The 23,769-nt window shown below is 42.7% G+C and overlaps 2 protein-coding genes across 3 annotated transcripts in view; one reads left to right on the top strand and one right to left on the bottom strand.

Moving 5' to 3' along the window:
* The window catches only part of GRIN3A (glutamate ionotropic receptor NMDA type subunit 3A), a 75,842-nt gene extending 73,290 nt beyond the window's left edge, over positions 1–2,552 (top strand). For both annotated transcript variants that reach the window (XM_062626010.1, XM_062626009.1), the window contains exon 9: positions 1,097–2,552. In XM_062626010.1, the coding sequence (XP_062481994.1) occupies positions 1,097–1,433 (337 nt within the window). In that variant the 3' untranslated portion in view covers positions 1,434–2,552. The remainder of the gene's footprint in view (positions 1–1,096) is intronic.
* A 1,848-nt stretch (positions 2,553–4,400) lies between these two features.
* RNF20 (ring finger protein 20) lies at positions 4,401–21,416 on the bottom strand. The gene is made up of 20 exons (XM_062626011.1): positions 21,187–21,416; positions 20,757–20,926; positions 20,454–20,621; positions 20,193–20,340; positions 19,849–20,031; positions 17,756–17,874; positions 16,730–16,876; positions 16,463–16,540; positions 16,060–16,179; positions 14,623–14,802; positions 14,291–14,426; positions 13,009–13,130; positions 12,302–12,693; positions 11,628–11,745; positions 9,903–10,052; positions 8,742–8,954; positions 7,716–7,841; positions 6,486–6,626; positions 6,062–6,163; positions 4,401–5,831 (listed from the first exon to the last, which is right to left on the bottom strand). The coding sequence occupies exons 2-20, from the start codon at positions 20,883–20,885 to the stop codon at positions 5,655–5,657; spliced, it is 2,949 nt and encodes a 982-aa protein (XP_062481995.1). The 5' UTR covers positions 20,886–20,926; positions 21,187–21,416; the 3' UTR covers positions 4,401–5,654.
* Positions 21,417–23,769: the final 2,353 nt, after the last annotated feature.

Below are 23,769 nucleotides of genomic sequence, written 5' to 3'. Positions count from 1 at the left end.
TAATTAATTGTTTCCAACAGAAAGTATTAAATCTAGAAATATTACTCTTTCATGATTTTTCATACAGTTAAAAAAAGCACCCCCATCCTATAGTTATTTTTTTTTGAGTAAGTTCACTGCGCTCGTTTTTAGGCAATTAATTACTCCCATAGTAAAGAGCAGGCAAATAACTAGGGCCCTGTGACATTAAACCTCAGTTTATAAAATGAATGCATACAGGTGCGTCGAAGAGGTAAAGCAGGAGGGAAAGCCAAGCTCCTCTCCCACAACAGTAAACTCTATGCTTCCTTATGTTCCAGCTGGGAGGCCAAAGGGTGCTTCTTTAGCCAGGAACAAATTCTGGGAGGTGCCGTGATTTGGGAAGGCTGCAGAGCAAAGTTCCCAAAAAAGAGGGAAAAGATTCTTTCAAGTCAAAATATTTTGGAAAGACTGTTCCACAAGAAAATACTGAAGCATTTGAAAAAGGTCCCAGATGGGAATTTCACCCCCAACAGGGAAAACCCAAATTCTGTAATATTGTATCAGGAATTATCTGTACCTGCAAGGTTTGGTTACACCATATCATCATGTCCGCCCTGCAAAGCACAAGCAACTACTCAAGAAGACTTCAAGTCTAAATGGTACACTTTCCCCTTCATCTCTCTATACTAACTCTAGTAAGCTACTTTCCTCCTCCATGGGAGCAAATGCCCAAGCTAGCACAGGGCATTAACACACAAAGGACTAACGCTGTAATAAACTTTGGATATTGCAAGCACAGAAGCTTTCAGAAAGCTTTGGCGCACACACATTTTCCTGAGCTAGAGTTGAGAGGATTGTAATTTCATAACTAATAAAAAAGATTTGGGGAAGGGAAGGTGAAGTCTAGGATTCTGTTCTAGTCTCTGCTATGGCTTAATCACAAAAATCTGGCCATTTACATTCATGATTTGTGCTTCTCAAGAAAAATAATCCCAAGGATGAGGGAATTATTGGTATTTATGTGTAATTCATAATGGTAGCATCATATTTTTCCAATAAGATGGCGCACAGGGGAGGGCTGCATACACACCAGGGCAGGCTCAGATTTCATATTAACTCTCACATCTCTATTGAGGTCCCATGTAGGGAACAGCCAGCATGCTGTGTGGAATACAGCCAATCTGGGCAACAGCCACCGGAAAAAATATATCTGCACTGACGAGGGGCAAAATGAGGTGGTGATCCAACAGCACCAAGACATCCCGTTGCCACCAGTGAAGAGAGAGACTCCAGCTTCCTTAACAACCAACGGGAAAGCAGAGTCCCTCAATATTGGTAGGATGTCAGTGGTGGAAGAGCTAACAGAGCTGGAGAAGCAGATCGAAATCATCAAGCAGGAGCTGCAACTCGCCATGGACAGGAAATCAGAGCTGGAAGAGTATCAGAGGACAAACAGGACTGCAGAGCCCTAGGCTAGCATACCTGGGCCCTTTCCCCTTTCTCCCCTTCTTCTGTAAAATTTGTAACACACTTTTATAATGCCAGAAAGAGGTGCAACAATAAAGCAGGCAATATGCTCTTCATGAGAGCAGAATCACAGCAGCCCACAGCCACCCTACTGAATCCTCCTCCTTCCATAACAAGTTTATCATTCTCCTGGCAAATATCAGCCATTCCCAAGAAACTGGAGAAATAAGGAGCATCCAAACAGCAAGAGTTCCTTGTTCCTCCACTTGACAGTATAGCAAGGTTTCCATTTTTCTAGCCCTTTCTGTGCATGAATTAAAAAAAAAAAAAAGAAAAAAAAAGGAAATTTAAACTGCTCATTGGAAGCATGTCCCTTGTTGGTACATTTTTGTTGTGGTATCTATGGGTCTAGTCTCTGTTCATGCTAAGGCTCCTTATGTTTGCCTCATTACACCAGGTGCTAGTTCTGTGTTGGCAATCCCTCCCCTCCTAGCACATGCTGTGGTTTCATGAGACAAATTCTTGGTGGCAATCCCAGTACACACCATTCCCTCAGTTATGTCAGCACAAATGCAGATGTGGCTGCTCTGTAACTGTGATAAAGGAACTCACCCAGCTTAAAAATAACTTGACAAAAACCAAACCACCACCTCTGCCTATTTCTGAGCCCAGGTTTGGCTTCCACTGCCACCCAGCGAGAAGCCATGCAAACAGCTGCACCAGCCAGTGTGAGGGGATGGGTTCTCAGTGGCACAGAGCAAAGATGATGGAAAGGGAGGATGGCAGTACTGTACATCAGTATTTACTACCCAAAGTGAAGTATCTAACAATATGAAACCACTGCCTTGTATTTTCTGTCTTCAGCAGACAGTAAGGTTCTTCCTCACAGCCAAAGTGACATAGAGGGGCTCTGGTCCATGACTTATTTTGACTCCAAGCTCCCACCAAAATCAAGGGGAGTCACACCGAAGTCTCCCTGTGGGCCAGGGCTCACTTTGAAAAAGAACAAGAGTTGTGGTTTCAAAGCCTATGTACTGAGTGGAGCTCCCTTCCACCTGGATGATGATTAGAGGGGAAGGAAGGGTAAGCTGTTCAGCATCTGAATAAATACTGTATTAACCCAACTGACTTGTGTTATTTAAACAGGGTTTCTATGAATTTTTTGACCAACACTTCCCAACACATCCAGTATGACAAAGAACATTTGTAATACTGTCAGAATTAACTCGCATCCCTCAGATACGTCACCAAAGTAATTTTTTACCCTGTTTCTCCAGCCACCTGTGTGAATGTTGCCAGCACCGATGTTCTGCCCATGAATGGTTTAAAGGCTTTAGGCTGATCTGAAAATATATTTGGGGGGGTTGAAAAAGGCATTCTACCTTTTTGAACCCCTGAAAACCATTTGTAAATAGAAAGCTCTGCATGAACCTCTAAAACCTGACAGCAGTGATACCTGGAATAATTAGCTTCATCAAAAGGTGTTCATATTCTATCCCCTGGTCAGTTCTTAGCCTCTGCTTTTGGGCAGCGTATCTGCTTCTTTCAAATACAGTCAGTAACACAGGAGAGAGTTATTAGGATATAAAACAGGCAAGGGGGATCCAGAGCTCCATACATTGGATAGATTCGGGAGACCTAGGATGTCCTTTCCTTCCTTTCTTTTCATTATTATGAGACAAATGCTAATAAATAGGTATTTCAGCGCAGTTTAATCAGTATGTCTATTAACAGTTTGTTATGCCCTTATCTCTATATTCATAAACCCAGAAAAGTTCAAACACCCTATCTTCAAACAGATCAATCTTCATTTAAAAAAATTAAAATTTAAGTTAAAAAATGTCAACCACCTGTTAATTAAGGCAAAAATCTGTATTTTTGGGAGATGCCTTAGGGGCTACACCTATGTCAAATGCAGAATAGGGACTGCTTCAAATTACTGCCACATCAAGTAGAAGCCTTCTGGGAGGAGACAAGTTTCAGCATGTTATTTTCTTATTCAGCTATTGCTCCCTCCCAATACCATAGGAAACAGAAAAAAAACCACTGCTGTAGCTTTCTATGGGATGGGAAGTATCACACACATGTCAATGCCTGCAACTGCATAAGCTGGGGGAGGATTTGCTATGACAAGAATATGTACTGGAGACTGTAGATAAGGCTTTTTCTTTGTTTACACTTTGTCCTTGACACTGAATTTAAACTTTTTTTTTTTTTAATAAACTTGTCATCATCTCCCTTTTACCCAAAAATATTTCTAGTCTTGATAAACCTTTAATTATTTCCACTCATTCTGACCAGTCAAAAGACCAGCTAAAATTTTCACTGCTTCTCAATGTTTAAATTGATAAGCAGAAAGAAATATTTAGTCACTTCCCAAATGAGCTTCAAGGACTTCCTAAGCTTATATTTTCTTATTTTAAAGTATTTTATTTGTCTTGGTGAGGAAAGAAAAAAATAGGGGTTCCCAAGCCTCAGACTCTTTCAAGTGCTTTTTTCTTACCATGACCAGAGTGAACCCAACACTAACAACATATACACAAAAGTTTCAACCTTGATTTTCAGTAGAAAGGTGATGTGACTTAAATGTGTGAGAAAGAGTAAAGGGGCTTCCTAACTCTGCAAGAGCTGTTTAATTCAGATTGCTGTTCATGGCTGTAAAAGGAAGTCTGCTGTTACAGCAAAGCTGTTTGAAGATCCAGACAATGCCTGATGGTGACCCAGGACCTGGCTTTGATGAACAAGCACTTGTACCAAAAAAACCTACCACCAGCATTAGTACTCCTAATGCACTATTCTTTCTCCAACTTGCCTTTGCAAACTGTAATTGATGGACAAACTTCCAGTGAAAGCTGAGAGGATTCTACTTTCATTTCTTCTACACATGCTGTAGCAGAACTTAAGCCATACTATAAACCCCAGCATCCCAGCCCCGCTTTGTAAAGACAGGGTCACATGTTCCCCTCTCAAGATTCACAATTATTTACAAGGTTTTATTCATATTTTCTGAATGTTTTCACAAAGATAATAACGCATACTGTAAGACAGTCTGCATTTCACTTTACTATTGTTTCTATAATTCCCTACAGTGAATACAGGAAGGTAATACAGATTTTATGATTCAGGGAAGGGACACAGATAAGACAAACCTAACAGCTGCACCTTCCAAGAAAATTAAATTTACAGGAAAAAGTCTGCTCTATGAAGGAATGTTGTAAATAAATTACTTCATGTTTTTAGAGCGATTGTTGTTCAAGAATTCAAATGCAGCCTTGCACTACAAGGAGCAATAGAGACAATACCCTATGCTATGTCCTTTCACAAAACTCCTAGTGGCCATGACAAAACGACCGTATAAATAATCCAGCATTTTGGTCCTTCTGTTGTGTCAGGAATCAGGTACTGAAGATACAGCCAAAAAAGCAAAGGTTCTTTTAGGTAAGCATTTTTTGAAAACAAATGAAGGAATAAATTGATTTCTCTACTATAGAAGGTTAAAGCCTATGAAGAATGTTTCCAGTAACCAGACAAAGGACAGGAGCACAGACAAGATACTACCAGAGACAAGGAAACCCAGAAAAACACCCAGAAAATAGTTTTTTATTAGATTTTATGCATTGTAAGATTAATCTCTGTGGCAAATTTGCAACAAAGTAACCCCTACAAATTCTTTTCTGGAAACAGGACAATAACAGCAATACCTCAACCTGACTGTGGGAGTTATATATGTAAGGAGTCACTCCACTGAAGTCTACAGATGTACCTATACATTCATTATTTGGCCCATTAGTTAGGAAACTGTTAACTCTCAGAAACATTACCATACCTTGATGGGATTTAATAAAGAACATCCAAAGCAAACTCCTCAAATAAAAGCCTCATTTATCTCTGCTGCACCACAGCTTTCATCCCATCAAGGCAGGACTTCACTTAGATGTTCCCAACCCGCCAGTGTCAAGGTGATGTACAGCAAATGTCCTCTGAAGCACAAGGAATCCACAAAAAATGAGAGCAAGAGTAAAAGAAAAGCAGCAAGGGAACCAAGATCCAGAATATGCTTCTCCCAATACCCTAACGCTACTTTCCAGAAGAGACTGCAGATCAGCTGACAGAAGCACTGACTGCCCCAAAGGTGACAATAACAGAAAATGGGGGAGTCTGAGTGGTCAATACAAGCAGTAACTTTTCATCATTCTAGATAGAATGGAATCATTTTATGGACAGAATCAACCAATGTAGATCCTATGGAAGTCATTGGCCCCAAAGGCAGCATTGCACTTGGGGCACTTACGCTGCCGGGTGTCATAGCGTGTTTTCACACACTCAAAACAGAAGACATGAAAGCACTTCGTGAGCACAGCATCCTTTTTGCGCATGTTACAGCATGGGCACGTCAGGCGGGCCTGCAAGACAGAAACATTATAATGAAGGCCCAATGCATTGCACTGTGTATGTCAGATGATAACTGAAGGTGAAATGGCCTTCCATTCCATAATAAGGTGGTTTCTTCAATACAAGATAAGGCTACAACACCAGAGTATAGAGACAAGATGTCAAATACTGAAAAGATGACTACACAGCCTTTTGGTTAAAGTACCGTTAAAGAGGGAATTTTATAGAAACAGCTACTCACCTTGTAATCCTTGATTTCTTCCATCAGTATTTCATCACAGTTAGGAACCATGTCAGGCTTCTTAGTGGTCTCCAGCTTCCTGCGTAACCTAGAAATATCTTCCTGCATAGAAACAAAAGACCAAACAAATGAGCAATATATGCTTAGTCACAGCTTCTTCAAAGACAAAAGAGAACAAGCACCTGGCCAGGTCACTCCACCCATACTTTCATCCCCTATAGTCCAACAGATTTCCAAAAGATTACATTATAATCTGGTCCTACATGTATTGTCAGTTAGCAGTGGACAAAACTGATGAAGCTGAAATCAAAGTGAAACTGGACCCCCAAGAAAGTAGTGTAGTTGAAACCCACTCCAAATTCAGTTACCAGAGGACAGACACCAAAGTAGACAGGTATTAAAGGATTGTGCATCAGGTGTATACCTCAGCCCTTTTGAAGTTAAACATCTCTTTCTCCCTAGTTACTCTGTTTTCCACAATTTCGTCCTGGAAGTCATGTAACTTCTTCTGAGCCAGCTCTAGTTGGGCTTTCAGATCATCTGCAAGCTGGGCTGCATCCATGGCCTGAAGGAGAAAACCAGTATAGGAAGTACCAAACATGGAAAAAGAGCTCCAGTGATTTCTAGTCCCTCTGCCTGGGAATCCGAGACTGCTCACAGAATATTCATCAGGCAGCTGGAGATACAATTTTCAGTTCAATTTTGGTACTTCCAAATGGAATAACTGGAATTAAGCCCTAAACATTACTTCAACAGCAAAATATCTTACTATTTACAAGTTCCAACCACTGAGCTTAAACACTACTCTTCAGTAGAGCCAACCCTTGTCACACTGCAATGCACATCACTTGAAAAAATACTGATGACCACACAGTTCTCTTGTTCAAGTATTTTTAGCTTTCCACCTTCTACATTTTCCCTACTAAATTATTTATAGGCAGTTCTACAGCTGAACTAGACAGAACTGCAAGATAAGTGTTTATTTTTAATCATTTTCCCTTTCCACCAGTTCTATTACTTTCTAACTGTGCCTCACCAATTAATCTATTAGCCAAGTTCCTTCAATACCACAATTGTACTAAGCAGACACTAAGCAGAAATCATTGTGCTTAAGTCGCCCCATCTCTACTTCACGGTGATACTTCTGCTTTCCTTTCTATCTGTTTTAATGTCACTGCTGCATTTCTACTGAAGATTTAACAACACGGGCAGCATCAACCCTGAGACTTAGTCTTATTTTACTTGTAAGAGACCTACTTCATTGATCTTAGACATTTGCTAAAGGTCTTAACATTCCCCAGCCATATTTTCCTTTTACTTACCCCATCTTTCCTATAAAAACTCTGACCCCAGTTAATTTCATCTGGCTGCTGCTTCTTTCACAATAGGTTTCCTTTTAAAGTCACCTTACTTCTGCTCCCTAATCAGATTTTCACAGAAACACCTATGACCTGCTCCCCTTTATCAAAGGAAAAATCAGTCTACAATACTTTAATCAGAACTCTCTTCAGGATTCCTCAGCATTCTAGTATACTAGTCGAAAACCAGGGAATATCATGTTCCATAGTATGAGTGAGAGCTAGGAGCCTTCTATGCTTCCCACAAGACAACAACTTCATCTTACAATCCAAGAGGAAATCAAGCAATAACTTACCTTGCGTTTGTTCATTTCCAGGGCCTGTGTTCGGAGACCCAGTTCTTTCTCGCCTGTTCCAATACTGCTTTGCAGTAAATGTTCCTTCTCCTCCAGCTTACGTACAACCTGCAGTTGGGCATCCACCTTGGAAAGAGGAGTTAGAGAAGGAACAAAACGCATGCTTTGTAGGTCTTCAGAGTTGTTATTAAAACTGAATGCTAAAACTATCCCTGCCTCCCCATCACCAAGGAGTACCTCTTCAGCATACCTTTTTCTCCCTGAAGAGACACATTAGCAGTCTAAGAGCTGTATCCAGACCTCCCTGGCAAACACTTAAAAACTTAGCAGCCAAATATTCTCAACAAAAAAGTCTTATTTTTTGGAAGGTGGCTTACAGAATCACTGCAAGGCAGTGAACCAGTGATCCAACATCCTGTTTCACTGTTGAAACCAGTATCCTTGGTGCTATGTTTTGGATCTGGGACCAAAACAGCATCAGTAACACACTACTGGTTTTGCTGCTGCTGAACAGTACTTGCACAGTATCAAGACCTTCTCTGTCTCATGCTGCTTGCCATCAGGTAGGCTGAGGGTGCACAAGCTGGGATGGGACAGTGGGACAGCTGACTCAAACTGACCAAAGGAATATTCTATACCACATGATGCTTGTGCTCAGCAAGAAAAGCTGGTGGAAAGGAGGAAGCGGGGGACATTCAAAGTGATGGTGTTTTTCTTCCCAAGCAAGAATTACACATGGTAAGGTCCTGCTTTCCTGGAGATGGCTGCATACCTGCCTGCCATAGGAAGCAGTGAATAAATACCTGGTTTGCTTTGCTTGTGCTCACAGCTTTTGCTGTACCTATTAAGCTGCCTTTATCTAACCTACCAGTTTTCTCACTTTTGCCCCTCTGATTCTCTTCCCGATCCCACTGTGGGGGAGTACGCAAACAGCTGTGTAGAGCTTAGCTGCCTACCAGAGTTAACCTGCAACACCTCCACCTTTCCTTGTCAGTTCCACTGTCCTCTTTCATTCTCCCAGGTTACCTGAGTCTTCAGTGTCAAAACTTGGTCTGCCAGCTCCTCCTTCTCCTCTTTCAGCAGCTTGTGGATCTGGTTGGACTTGATGCGCTCTGACATCAGCTTGAAGTTGGCATCATCCTTCTCCCGCAGCTGCTGCATCAGACGGATGTTCTGCTCCTGCATGTCTTCAAATGCTTGGCCTGTGACATCCATTTCTGACAGCAGGGCCTCCTCCTCCTGCATAAGAATCCCAGGCTCTGGTAAAACTGTCTCCTGTACTCCCTACAATGACCCTGGACATTTTACTCAGAGACACCAAACCCGGCACAGAAGAAGGAACATGTCTCAGTATTAGAGAACAGTATCTCCCAGCAATTAGAAAGAAAAGCATTCCTTAGAAGTCTACACACAGCAGATATACCCTGAACTAGAAGTTGTAGAAAAGAGATGGTTATCGCCACAAGTATTCACAGACTGTGGCTTATCTGCTGGCAAATTCAGCTGTGACACATTCATTGCCAGAGATAGGCAGAAAACAACTCTCAACTTCAGGGAGCTAGCTAAACAGCTGTCATATCCACCTGGCCAAAGATTCTACATGTGGACAGCTTGACAGATTCCAACTAACAGACTGCCAAGCCCCTTAAACTCAGTTAAGCCACCTCAACATTAAAGTGACAAGATAGAACAGTCTTGTACTATAAGGAAAACAATCTGAATTCTAAAAAAGTACAGTCAAGTACCCTGCCTTGCCTCTCCCCTACTGAGGTGTTCCTGCTTTCTTATCATGAGATTAAGCCTTTTTTTTTGTGGAAAAAGGTGTGCCACAGTACCATGCACATGTATGAATTATATGAACTGTGCAGGTAATACTTTTAAAAAGAAACTGTAACCTCCTCCCATAAAGACTGATACAGACCTCTCTCCTCTGTGCTCTTCATGTAGGCCACAAACAAACATTCCCCACCGCCCCTGCCATGAGGTCTGTGACACCCTAGCATTGTGGGGTTTTTTTGATAGTTGGCGGTTTTCTTTTGGCTTTTCCCCTTTGATAAACAGGGACAAAACTCACACCTCTGGCACATACAGAGACAGAAACTCCTTCTCTCAGGTAATCTTCCCGGTTGGAACCTGAAGGTAGTTCCTTCCCAGATGCTCCAGCAGAAACCTTCAGAAAGTTCTCACCTGCTTAGCCATGGCTAGTTTCTTCTGTAAATACTCAATCTGTTCCTCCACTGCTCGGATTTTGCGGAGGGCATCCTCATCAGCCATCTTTTTACTCTCCTTTTTCTCCTTGTCTTCCAATTCTTTGACCCTCTGCCGCAGTTCTTCCAGCTACAGAAAGGAAAAAACACAAATAACACTAAATACAAGAATGTTGGCTAATGTTGTTAAGAGCCTTTTTTCCCCACAATTCTCTGAAACACTGGAAGAACTGCTTTCAAAGGATGGAAAAAGAGAACCCATCTCATATTGGCAGGGAAGTGTATTACTGGTAGACGGACCGTTAAGATGGGCTGTAGGCCCAAGATCTTGATTTCAAACCCTCTGAAAATTCTACAGCATCAGAATAGGAACATCAGTGTCCTGCAGTGCTACATGTGAGGGTACATGGATGGAGAGCATCTGCTCCTTTGAGGGCATCTGGTCAAGAACCTTTTTCAATACAAAAAGTGATAATAAGGAAGAAGCCACAAGCAAAACCTACGGAGACAAACCTGACAGATAAATGGTCAAAAGGCAAAGATGAGAACCAAACCTGGTCAGTCACATGAACTGATAAGAGCAAGTGAGGGTGTGAGAATGTTTATTATAGCAAGGTTATCTGGCTGAATCCTGTCAACTGGGAAACAGGCAGGAGGGAAGAGGAAACTAGAAACAAAATACACAGAGACACAGACCTGACAAAACAAACATGGAGGCAAAGACAAAAAAACTCCCCAGTCACAGTAACTGATGGGTTACCAAGAAACTACAGGCACCACTTCCAGGAAGATAAACCTGGACTTTGCAATTGATATGGCTGTAAAATAGGGGTGGATCCTGGACTGGGGTAACTGTGGGAATCGATAGAGTTGTACAAACCCAGGAGAGAAACACAGAGGAAGAGAGAGCAAGAATGAAAAAAAATTGGATTAGGCAAAGAAGGACATAAAAGGAGCTAGTCACATGTAAAATGTGGCCAGTCAGTACACACTTGTCTGGGTCAGCCCTACGCATGATCACTGCAGCCTGTCTTACCTTCTTATATCTTCTTATTAAATATTTTTTTAACTATTTCTGCATAATCTAACTCTCTACACCATGCGTATGTGTGCTGCAACAGAATTAAGTGCTAGCTACTGGTGAGACCTGTATGTGCAGAAGGTAAAAGGGCCTGGTATCACAGGGGGTATCAAACACAAGGGGACATGCTGGTACTTGAGGGATGTACAAATGCACATGTGCTTGTGTACCTACACATTGTTTAGCGTGTGCCTGAGCTAGTGCCATTCTATCTCCACTGGCTGAAGAGAAGGAAGGGAACTTGGCTGCCTATGGTTATCTTTTGCAAGTCCTGTATGCTGTTGAAGGTAGCAGCTTCACTGTGGGCTGTCAGTGACCTCTGTATGTGTATGCCTCTGGGACAAGTGCTTGGCTTTGCTACAGGTTGAATCTGAAACTGAGAAAGATGGAGCCATGTCCATCCCTCAGCATGGGCAAAGGGATTATCCCTTCCCGGGGAGGACATCCTAAAATTTCCCTGTTCATCTCCTGACCATTCCAACCTCTCTCCTAAGTAACAAAGCTGAGAAGAGAAACAATATTCAGTTTTGACAAAGACAAAAGCAACACAGTTCAGGTGCAGAGTATCCAAAAAGAAGTTTCAAGTAATGCACTGAAAAAAAACAGGCGAGAAATGAGATTTACCTCAGCTTTTGCCTTCTTCTCAGCTGCCATCAGCTGTACTTTGTCTCTCTGCTCTTTGGGGGCAGAACGGTACATATCTAACAACAGCTTCATCTCCTTCTGACTCTCCTGGGCCTTCCTGGAAGCAGAGAGATAGGCAACTGTGAGAACAAGCAGGAAAGCTACACTGCTACATATCCAGCATGAAACTCAAGAGCAATATTCTCTCTATCTCCCATATGGTACGTATATGGAGTCATCCTTGGCTTCTTTTAGCCAAGGAGTACAGCCTGAAAACTGAAAAGAAGCACGTTCAGGCCCATGGACTGAAAAGTCAAGAGAATTGGGGTGTGGAAGAAACATATACTGTAACAGGAAGCAACAAACTCTCCACTTTTGCTTTAGTGCTGATTCAAGGCAAATGAAGACTACTGTGACCTTTACTAATAACCTACTGCTGTAAAGCTTTAAACAATTGTTATGCCAGAAGAAACTAAAGATTACTTGGCTTACATCATGAAGTAAATGGTTTGGTAATTCATGTTTTAGGTTGTCCAAATCACAATCAGACATAGAGGGTGCCAGGAACCTCTCTGCTTCAGTGAAGCTGATCTCGTAAGCTACAAGGTCATCTCACACAAACCCTTCAGTCTGAGCACTACTCAAGCAGGAAAGGGAGGGACAACAACTCTTACTTTAGTTCAGCCTTCAGTTGCTTGATCACTTCAGCCTCCTTCTTTCTTCCATCTTCATGCTTCCCTTTCTCCTTCTCTTTGGATTCTCTCTCCTTCTCAGATTCCTTCTGCTTCTGCTTTTCCCGCTCTCGTTCCTTTTCTTTCTCCTTCTCCCTCTCTCTCTCCTTCTCTTTTTCCTTCTCTCGTTCTCTCTCCCTCTCCCGTCTCTCTCGCTCCCGTTCCTCTTCATCTCGCCTAGCCTTCATTTCAGTAATATCTTCAGAAGTGGCCTTGGGGACAGACACTTGGGCAGAAAGATCATCAGGCTCCTGCTTGATCTCTGGAGGTTCCTCTTTTGTTTCTTCAGTGCTGGACTGGGACTGCAAGAGAGCATTACCACTGCGAGAGCGGATCTGTTGCAGCACAGCAAGAAAGAAAAAAAAAATTAAGTTCTTCACCAGAAGTCTACCTTATCTCCCTCCCTTTGTCTACCCAGATCTGTGCTTGCACGCTCTCTCCACAGTTTCTATTACTTTCCATGGAGCATTCTACTGCTACAAAGGAAGACCATTCATTTGGTAAGTGGAAGCTTAAAGTAGAGTGTAGAGCTCCATCAAAAGTTACACTGCATGCTGTATCAGAAAAGTCAATATTGCAGGCAAGACTGACAGCATTCCCCTTTCTCCAAAGCACTTTCTGCTCTTTCCCAGCGTTTCGTGCTCTGATACCTTGCTCAAGTCAGACTGGGCCTCTCTCAGTTTGCGCTTGTATCTTAACACCTCTCCCTTCAGCTGGTGGTTGTGGTTTTGGAGGCTGCTGATGAGATGACGCATCTCCCGATTAATTGGACCTACAGAAACAGAAACACAATTGTAACAAAACACACTTTTGCCAAGTTTCTGAGACACTCCCATGGAGATGGGGAACAAGCTAAGTGGCAACAATGAAGAACCAAAATAAAACTATTATCATTCTGCCACACAGTGGAGCAAGTGTAGAAAAGAGCAAGTGTAGAAGAGTCATGCCAGCTTCACATGCAACTGTAAGTCCTTGCGCATTTCCAGTCCCAATTTCCTCATTAACATTACTTTTCTTCCCCCATGTTCCTAAGTGAAAAGTGTCATGCTACAAAAATCTCTATAATTTAAATGCTACTTTAGAAATAAAGAAGTTATTTCAAGTAATGAAATTTGAAAGTTACTGCCTTCCTATCCAGGTTGTCATTTAGATGTTTTCTAGATCACAGAACCACAGAATGGTTTGCAGATAGAAGGGACCTTAAAGATAATCTAGCTCCAATCCCCTAGCACGGGCAGGCACACTTTCCACTAGATCATGCTGCTCAGAACTCCATCCAGCCTGAACCTGAAAACTTCCAGTGAGAGGGCAAACACAGCTTTTCAGGGCAACCTGTGAACAATTTGTTCTTAATGTCTAATCCAGATCTTCCCTCTGTCAGTTTAAGCCATTCCCCCTTGTCCTGTCACTGCAAGCCCTTGTAAAAAGTCTGTCTCCAGATTTCCTGCAGGCCGCCCTTTAGGTATTAGAAGGCTGCTCTAAGGTCTCCCCACAGCTTCCTCTTCTCCAGTTTGAACAAGTCCAACTCTCAACCTGTCTTCATAGGAGAGGTGCTCCAGCTCTCTGATCATCTTCATGGCCCTCCTCTGGACTCATTCAAGCAGGTCCATGTCCCTCTTGTGTCAGGGGCCCCAGAGCTGAAAGAATCTCCCCAGAGTACTTTAATAATGGAAAATACTCTGCCATGAACCAAACTGTTAGCAAAGTGTGTGTATTTTGAAGTATCTAAAAAGAAGTCAGATAACATGCAACTGGCCTACCACAAAACATGAGGAGTTTTGGGGTTTTTGAGATAGAAACTTGCCAGGATAAGTATTTAATAAAAGACAAAGAATCAAACCAGGTGTTTTACACAGTACAGCTCCTAACGGGCAGGAGTGGTGGTGGTGGTGGTGTTTGTTTGGTTTTAAGTATAGCAGAAAAACTATATACCTGCTTGTTCATTGGCAGCAAGTGTCTGTTCAAACTCTATCCTCAGCATCTCATATTCTTTGCGGACTTGCGCCAGGGTGTCCTCTAGCTGAATCACCTCTGTGCGCAGTTTCTTGTGAAGGCTGACTTCATCCCTCTGAGGAGTAAGAAGGGGACAGAATTTGGTGCTGTGACACTGGGGAATCATTTGCTCATGAACATGAGCTACCAGAGAACAAATGAACTATTGCCAGGAAGATAAATTTCCTGACCATTCCTAGAGCCACCCAGACCCAGTAGTGATGGTCAGAGAGATGAAAACGTTCCCTAATCTGACAGGACAGAGGTGCTACCTCAATCAGTTCCACCTGGCGCTGATGTGTGGTACGAGTACCATGAAGCAGAGTGCGGGCTTCATCAAGGTGTGCCTTCAGCTGGAGACTCTCATTATACAAAACAGAAAATTGTGACTGCATGCAGCGATATTCCGGGGTCTCCTTCACAGCCTCTTCCACTGCTCGTCGCAACTCAACCTAGTCAGGACACAACAAAAGGCCACAGAAAGAAAACGTATTTTCTTGTGTTTAATACCTACTGTGCAAAGTAGCAGAAGAGTGAAGTAAGCTGCCACAAGCAAAGAAAAAAGCAGAACTTTAACAACATTGCTATGAAGTAGATGCTTCAATACCAATTTGAAATCTATGCTTTCTCCATATTCCAGCAGGCTGTTTCTCTGGCATAGTCACATGACTAAAGCTTTTGATTCTCAGGTTCTGCAACAATTTCTCTCAAAGATATGAGCTTGGAAAACATGATATACCTTTTCAGTGGACTTACTGTAAAACTATAATCACCTAAATCAATAAAGACGGACACCTAGAAAGGTATGATAGAAAACTACAGAAAATACATGTAGGCATTACGTTAGCTTTCTACCAGTGAAAACCGTAACGATTGAAAGGAAGAGAAATGAGAGAAACAGAAGTACAGAATCTGAGCTTTCCTGACCAAAAAAAGATTAGTAAATCATTGTGACTACCAGAGTGAAACAGACACATACATAAACACATATATCTTAACACTAATTAAGAGAAAAAGGAAGCTGTAAGCCAAGTGGTGTATCTCTCAAAACAAACTCATGTGGATAAACAGAATTCAGAAGCGCCTCAAGACAGTTTCTGGAATCTAATCTCTGAAACTTAAGTCATAAGCTCAGATGTTTCTCATCACAGCCTAACAGATCACTAAGAAAAAATCTGATTATCTGTATCATATACTCATATACTACAGAGTCACAGTTTTTTGTGCTACTACCTTTTAGACATACGAAACTCATACACTGCTTCCTACCTATTCATTCTGCCACAAAGTGAAAGATTTAAGTTCACAGACTCTTTCTAGAGCCAAGCTCTCTTACACAGGTCCATGGATTTTTTTTTTCGGTGCATTGATTCCACTTGCACAGGGAAGGGGGGAAGTGAAAAGGGGTTAGTACTTCTGAAAAGCTAAAATTAGTTTTCAGTATATTTTAATGATGTCTAGCTAACAGATCAGAATGGAAAACAGGAAATAAGAAACATATTTCCAACTATGACCGCATGGTGTCACCAATGCACTGAACTGCAAGTGTCTCACAAATCTGTGAACTTCTACAAAATACAACCTAGCTAAAAACCAAGCACAGAGTAGAATAGTATTAATGAGGTTTTCCAAAGACACAGTTCACAAGACAGAGGGCAACTTAACCACACAGAACACCCTCATCTTCATAACAGGTACTGATGTCTCACCTTGAGTTTTTCATTCTGTGTTGTTACTTCCTCAAGATCCTGGCGTAGTTCCTCTAACTCCTTGAGGCGATTCCCAGCAAGCTCTTTATTTTCTTCCAGCTCTGCATTCATCTCCTCAAACTGTTGGGGATAAACTGCTTGTAAATCCTCCTGTTATATCTACTGAGAGTACTAACTAGGTACAGTAATTACAGACTGAGCCATGTTAACACTACAGAGTGAGACAGTCTACAGCCATCAGGTCTGTTTTTTAAGTAGGGAATTTGTAGAGAGACAAAATGGCTTGCCCAGAGTCACCTAGACTTGTGACAAAGAAGATATCTAAATTTTCTTCCAATTTATGGCCCTACACACAAACTCTCCCTGACTTTAATTCTCCTCACAACCAAGCCTACAACATTACCTTGCGGGCATTAATGGTGATTGTGCCCCCATAGAGGCTGCTCCCAGCTCCATACACCTTGTAGCCTTTGGAATTTACCTGAAGAAAAAGTTAACAGATTTCATCAGTATCCAAATAAATGCCAAGAGTGCTGATACAGCAAATTCAAGACCAAAGACAGCACACTACAGATTCTCAGTTCTCACAGCAACGTGCCATAAGATGATGCCACACATCTCAAAATTACACCCATTTCTTTGGTTTCCTGACAAAGAGGATGGTGCTTACTCGTTCCAGAACATCTGCTAAGTGCCGGTTGAGCCTCTGCTCCCTCTTGCGTATCTTGTCAATATCCCACTGAAGGTCATCAATCATAGTCTCCAGAACAGACACCCGAGATTCTGCTGTCTCCACTCTCTCTTGCAGCTTGGAGAACTGCAATCAGAAGAGTGTTTCTGTCAGCCAACTGAACAGAGTAATTCTATTAGAAGCATTTTCTGAGACTGCTCAGTATTAATTTTTTTATCTTGAATACCCTGGATTCATATGCTTTCCAACCATCTTTTGGTGTGGCAACAGACTACTCAGTGAACTGTCCCGAATTTTACACCAGCTGAATCGCAACACAGTAACAAAAACAGGACTGAAAATAAAACTGAAATGGAGAAAGAGCAACAAGCTGGTAATATCTGACAGCCTAGACAGCGAACCACTTCAAAGCTTATTCAAAGGCTTTTTTTTTTTTTTAAATCTTTTCAATCCATATGTTCATCTACTCTTGCACACTACTGAAGTACATGGTGCTCTAATGCTAAGGAAGGCCAGCATTAACAAAATTTTTAAAAGAACTGCAACCTGTGAAACAAATACTGGCAATAATGTGAAGCCCTTAATGACAGGGATCATCTTGCAATTAATGTCACTATGCTTTCAGATATGATGTAGAGAAATCAAGGAATATGAAATGACAGGGATATAACATCAAAAGTCGCAGATGTTACACAACCACCTTAGCATCACCTTACCACTTCCTCTGCTATTTTCTTTTGAAATCACATTCATTCAACTCACCAATATGACTATACTTTCATTCAGTGATGTAGCAAGCATACCAATTTAAACTGTATAGAAAAATATATGTACAGTTCTACACAGTTCACCCACCCTTTCCATAAGCTTCATTCAGAAGGTAACTTTCAAAACTGTGCTGCTCCTGTCCCTCTTCAAGGCAATACATGCTTTTCAAACTATGGTAACCACAAATTATTATAAGCAGGACCCCAAAGCAAATTTCTTTCTCTCTCCTTATTATACCTCCTGAGACATTATGCGGTGCTTCTCCTGAAGAATATCGGCTAGCTCCTGCAGCCGTCCATTTTCATGTGATAGGTAGGTATTAAGCTCCAGGACGGCTTCTTCCATCAATGTAATATCTGAAAGATGCACAAAGAAAAGGAAATGATCAGAAACAAAGAAAATTTGGTTTTAATTCTTAAGCAGCAAAGAAAGAAAAAGCAAACAAGCAAAGAGAAAGGAAGTTTTTGAGGTTAACTTCTCATTACTAAATCTCTCCAGCAGACAGATCTCATCTGATCTCCAGAGCTTTGACATTCATGAAGCAAAAGGCTCTGCAGCTTAACATACTACAGATTTCTGTTTGTCGGTTACTGTCCCCTGATGTCAAACCCCATTCTAGTTGTGTCAGTATCAGCCACACAGAACATGCCCTTGTAACCCAGTGATACCCTAATGCAGGTCAAATTCATGCATAAACCTGCTACAACAGGCGGCTTGAGCTAACATACCAGGTGACAATTCACAGAATGGTCTGAACTGGATCATCTGGATCACTGGATTACCTTAAAGATCATTTAGTTCCTACCCTCTGTCACAGGCAGGGACAACTTCCACTGGACCGGGTTGCTCAAAGCCCCATCTAATCTGGACTTGAACACTGCTAGGGATGGGACAGACACAACTTCTCTGGCCAACTCATGCCAGTGTCTCACCACCCTCACAGTAAGGAATTATAGCAACTGAGTACAGGCTCATATTGCACTAATGCCAATACTAGTACAGAGTTCAAGACTGCCAACTAAGGACAGTAATGCTTCGCTACACCAATGCTAGACCTTCCAGAGCTCCTTGATCAAAGCATATAGAACATTGGATGGAATACAAACCAAGGAGGATGACTTGATATCCCACCTAAATTTTCATTCAACAGATTAAAATTCTAAGCTTAAGTTTTTCAGAGAGTCATCTAAGTGTAAATCAAATCTGCTACATTAATTTTCAGAAGCTTGTCATTTGGCTTTCTTCTGCAGAGCTCTGTTTTGTATTCAAAACTGACACTGGGCATACCAAGACATCAGATGGCTACTATTTTGCCGAAAACTCAGCTGTAACTGAGGAGCTGGCTATCCCTTTGCTAAACTCAAAGTGAGAAGGAGTCCAACATCAGCTTGCAATACTGATTTCACTACTTCTTTTTTTGCAGTGGCTGAGGACAGCTAGCTGGTTCAACTGTAATCTGTAACTTCTCAGGTGCACGAACATACTACTGGCAGGAACAAGCCTTTCCTTAGCCCAACAGCGTTCTCACCATTCACATTTAGAGGCAGCTACAATACATTTCTAGCATGCAGTACTAGTCTTTATTAGAGGTTTTGGTTATTGAGAGTTTGGAAAGCTAAGCTAATTTATTTTGGAACATAAATAAGCATGAGAAGGACTATGTCTGTCACGGTTTAACCCCAGCTGGTAAATAAGTACCACACTGCTACTCATTCACTTCTCCCCATAATGAATGGGATGGGGAGGAAAACTAGAAAAACAGTAAAACCCAAGGGTGCAGATAAGAAAACTTTAATTATTGAAATAAGGTAAAATACTGCTACTACTAATAACGATAAAGGAAATAACAAGGGGAGAGAATATAAAACTAAAAAGGGGAAAGGAAAAAAAATAAACCCAAGTAATGCACAATCCAACTGCTCACCACCCACCAATCGACACCCAGCTTGACCCAAGCAGCAACCTGCTCTTCCAGGTGACTCCTCCCAGTTTATATACTGGGCATGATGTGCTGTGGTATGGAATACCCCTCCGGCTAGTTTGGGTCAGGTGTCCTGTCTCTGCTCCCTCCTGGCTTCCGGTGCCTCTCCTCACACAGCATGAAACTGAAAAGTCCTTGATTAGGGTAAGAACTACTGAGCAACAACTAAAACACTGGTGTGTTAGCAGCACTGTTCTCAGACGAAAGCTGGAACACCAGCTACTAGGAAGAAAATTAACCCTATCCCAACTGAGAAGAGGACAACGCCTTAACACTTACAATGCAGAATCACGTCTAAGCTGCGGGTAGCTAAGGATTCTTGAAGGGGGATCAGCCACCTTGGACATACCTCCACTGTTCACCTTTTGGGACAGCGCATCCACTTTCTCCTGCAGTTTGTCATACATTGTCACAATCTGGGCAACAGCACGGCGGGAAGACTCTACACGCTCCTGCAGCTGAGATTCAATCTCCTCACTGGTGCTGCTGGCTAGAGTGGCTAGGAATGAAAATGCCGGCTCAAGTCCTTCACCTGTGAACAGAAAGAAGTGCAAAAAATGTAAATGTGCTTTGCCAGGCAGCATATCACTAGTCTTCACAATCAGAGAGCCTCTGTCACTTTTTAGAAAGGGACATAAACATTGTCCACCACTGAAATCCACCTTTTCCACTGTCCCCAGTCAGGTGCCTTACCTCGCTCTCTCTCATCTTTGCGCTCCTGATTACTGTCCGAGTCTGGTTCAGGTTCTGGTACCACCAGTGCTTTTCTTTCAGACAAAAGGTCTCCAAGACCTTGGTCCAGGTCGAAGCGCTTAAGGATGATGCGGATATTTTCATCAAACTGAATGATGGGACAGACAAGACAAAAAATGGATGTGAAAAAAAAGGAGTGCAGTGGAACAGAAAAAGAGGCAAGAGAAGAGTGTATACAAAATAACAAAGCATGTTACTAACTTGATTCCAGTATCGATTGATGATCAGCAAAGAGGCATCATCAGTGGCCTGCCGACGCTCCAGCTTCTCAATGTGCTCCCGTAGCTCATCTTCAATGGCTTGCCTCTGGTCCAGCATCTCTGCTAGTTTCCGGTTCTTGGTCTGCAGGGCCCGGATATCCATTTCCTCCTGTAGAGAGGCACATGTCAGAGCACACTGCACACAAGCTGGATCTCTACACTCATTCAGAAGGCAGAGAGCTATTTTTATTTCCAGCTGAAAAAAATGTGAGAGGTTGAGTGGGGGTGTGTGAGAAAGACATACCGTTGAAGAAACACCACCAAGCTTTATGGTCTCCACAGTGGTTCCTGAATCTTCAACCCCTGCCTTCTTCTCTGGAGGTGCAGAAGGACCAGGCTCTCCAGCTGCCCGTTTACTGCCAACTCCAGACATGGTGGCCAAAGCATATAGACTCTTGCCTTCTCCAAGTTCCTCTGAATATTAAAAAGCACTCTTAAAAAAAAACAGCAAACACACACCCACACAATCAATCTAGTTAAGGGTTTTTAACACAGTCAATCCATCACGGTAACAAGATGCCAACACAGTGCAGATGACAGGACTTAAAAAGTTTCAGAAAATACTGGGCAAACATTAAGTCTTACAAGACACCACTAGGATTAGCACTGCAAACAGCAAATCGATGGGAAAAAAAATCCCACTGCTCTATAATGTCAAAATGGAAACACTGTACCTTATCACACTCTTTGGAAAATAAATCTTCATGCAGGTTCAGTCTGTGTTTTTTTTGATCTCTCTCTGTATTAACAAAAATTGTCTGGGTTAAACTTTAGCAAGCAACTGGGCCTATGTATATACGGCACAAGTTCACTTCATAACAACAAAATTGTTCTTATTATTCAGCATTCAAAGTCAATTAAAGCCAAGGACAGCAACACCTTGAAGATAAGACCTGGAAGGCCTTACACAGAAAACTTACAAATCCTATGGAACTTCCAAGCCAAGGTTTATATCTATTTGAAGAGTTTTCCTTTGTACGAAGAGAGACACAGACATGTTTGAAGAATATTTATCCCAAGTTAATGCAGTCTGAAAAGCTCTGGACTACTAGTTTCAGAATCACAGAACAGCTGAGGCTGGAAGGGATGTCTTGGAGATCACCTCCTCAGTGCTCCTGAATAAAGCAGGGTCAACCAGTGGAGGCTGCTAAGGGCCTTGTCCAGTCAGCTTTTGCTTATCGCCAAAGAAAGAAACTCAGCAATGTCTCTGGGCAACCTCTCCCAGCACTTGATGATCCTCACTATTAAACCAGGTTTTTCTTATGTTTGAACAGTATTTCTTGTGGTTCTCTAAAATATTTCTTAGCAAAGTAATAAATATCTTCTTATAGGGTTTTCAAAACAAATATATCAGCTAGTGACAGAACACAAAACCAAGCAGATCTTCATGAGATGTAAGCAGCATTCTTCTCCCGCATTCACTGATGCTGTGAATGTCAATCCACAGCTCTCTCTCTCCCTCTAAACTACATGGAACTCAGAAGTAGAGTGAAACGCAGACCATAAAATAAGATCTGTATCATTCCATTTAAATCTATAATGGCATTTACAGTTAATCTAAGGATTACAAACTGAACATGACAGTTTTTATGTGTTAGCTTTACTTGAGCAGTTCTACTGAAAGTAATAAAGCTGCTGTATTTTTAGGATTAAGCTGCTATGCTGCTTTGCCATATTTTACAGCTTAAAAAAAACATTTTAGCTTTGCATTGCCCTTCACATATGCACAACAACATAGGGATTAATTCTAAACAAGTTACTTAAGTACCACATAATAGCATTCCTATAACCTGTCTTTTAATGTAAATATTTAATACATATCAAAATTAAAAAAAAAAAAAAAAAGAAAACTTCCACTTAACCATTTTCCTCCTTTTAGCAACACAGTTCAGGTTGCACTGGTTTGGCCTAGAATGACTAGGCCACTGGAGGGAGTGGATGAAATAGGTGTTACTATAAACATCAGCTGCCTATGAGTCCAGGGAGCCACAAGACACTGTTGTCAGATTTTTTGTCCATGGACAAAATATTTCTTCTATTGCCTCCTGACACCAACATCCTCCACAGCTAGACATCCCCTTCTCTCCACTACTCAGATCCTCCCATACTGTACACCAGGACCTGACCAAGTTTCCATGACCAGAGACCCTCTCTTTTCTTTAGGAACTCAACCTTACCCTCAGTCCTGGGCTATGCACATTCTTCTCTTCCCAAACTGATACACTCACTCAGCAAAGATTGACTGTCCTCCCATGGCAGAGTCTCAACTTTATCTTAATCCCCCTCTTGGGGTTAACATCCTCTTTCTTATACGTAAACCAAAATACATCTCCACTTGGCGAAGCCCGCACCTTCCACTGGCAAAAAGTCATCTATTCTGATGACCTTCAATCACCTGCAGAGAGCAAACTTTTTCCAGGCCCACTGGCTTCCCAACACATGTAGGATGCCACTGCGCCTATGCCCACCAATCCCCAGGGACGTCCCCCAACACTGTTTCTGTCTGCCCCACACGTTCCTGCCACAGACCCCAGGCACACCCAGGGCCCTCCCCCATGGTCCGCACCCACGGCTGCACACCCCTCCAGCACCTCGCGGAGCTCCAGCACTACACCGGGGGCCGACACCCCGCACCTGCTACTGCCTCTGGGCAGCCCTACACCGACAGCTGCGCCCCACGACAGCCCCGCACGTACCGTCCCTTAGGCCCATCCCTTCCTCCGCGAGTGTACAGCGCCTCCGCTACCGAGCCCCGCCGTCCCCGCACCCTCACCTTCCAGCCCACCTCTCCGCAGGTACCGCCCGGCCCCAGCCACCCCACGGACCCCTATATGCACCTCCTAAACAGGTCCCTCCGCGGACACTGCCTCCCTCCAATGCACCGGAAATCTCCGACGCAGGCGGCAGTCCAATGGCGTGTGTAGCCCAGCGGGCGTCACGCAGCACCGCCCCTCGGGAAGGGCCGTCGGGTACCGCCCCTTCCGGTGGCCATTTCGCCCTCACTCGCGATGGACGCTGGCGCTCTGCCTGTTGCCCGCGCTCGACATGGCCGCCAGTGCCATGGTGCCGCGGAGCCGCCTGACGCCAGCGCCCTTACCCGAACAGAAGATGGCGGTCTGGGCAGGAGCAATGGGGGCTCGTCACAGGCTCCTCCTGGCCCTGGGGTAGTATTTCACGTCTTGCAAGTTTTAAGCAAAGTTTTACTTTTTAGCTTTAGTATGTGCATGTCTGGCCCCTTTTGTGGAAAAAAAAATGAA

Source organism: Pezoporus occidentalis, unplaced genomic scaffold (assembly GCF_034315485.1).
Source record: "Pezoporus occidentalis ecotype Australia unplaced genomic scaffold, CSIRO_AGI_Poc_V1 ctg286, whole genome shotgun sequence".
NCBI classification, from domain to species: domain Eukaryota; kingdom Metazoa; phylum Chordata; class Aves; order Psittaciformes; family Psittacidae; genus Pezoporus; species Pezoporus occidentalis.
This window is presented reverse-complemented; position numbering and strand designations above follow the sequence as displayed.

Excerpts from the sequence above, each read along its gene's own strand:
- RNF20 (XM_062626011.1), bottom strand. The coding sequence starts at position 20,885 with ATGTCTGGAGTTGGCAGTAAACGGGCAGCTGGAGAGCCTGGTCCTTCT. Across the intron at positions 17,875-19,848 it reads CCAAAAGGTGAACAGTGGAG|ATATTACATTGATGGAAGAA; the intron begins GTATGTCCAAGG and ends TGCATCTTTCAG. Across the intron at positions 16,877-17,755 it reads ACCGCATAATGTCTCAGGAG|TTCTCCAAGCTGCAAGAGAG; the intron begins GTATAATAAGGA and ends TTCTGATTGCAG.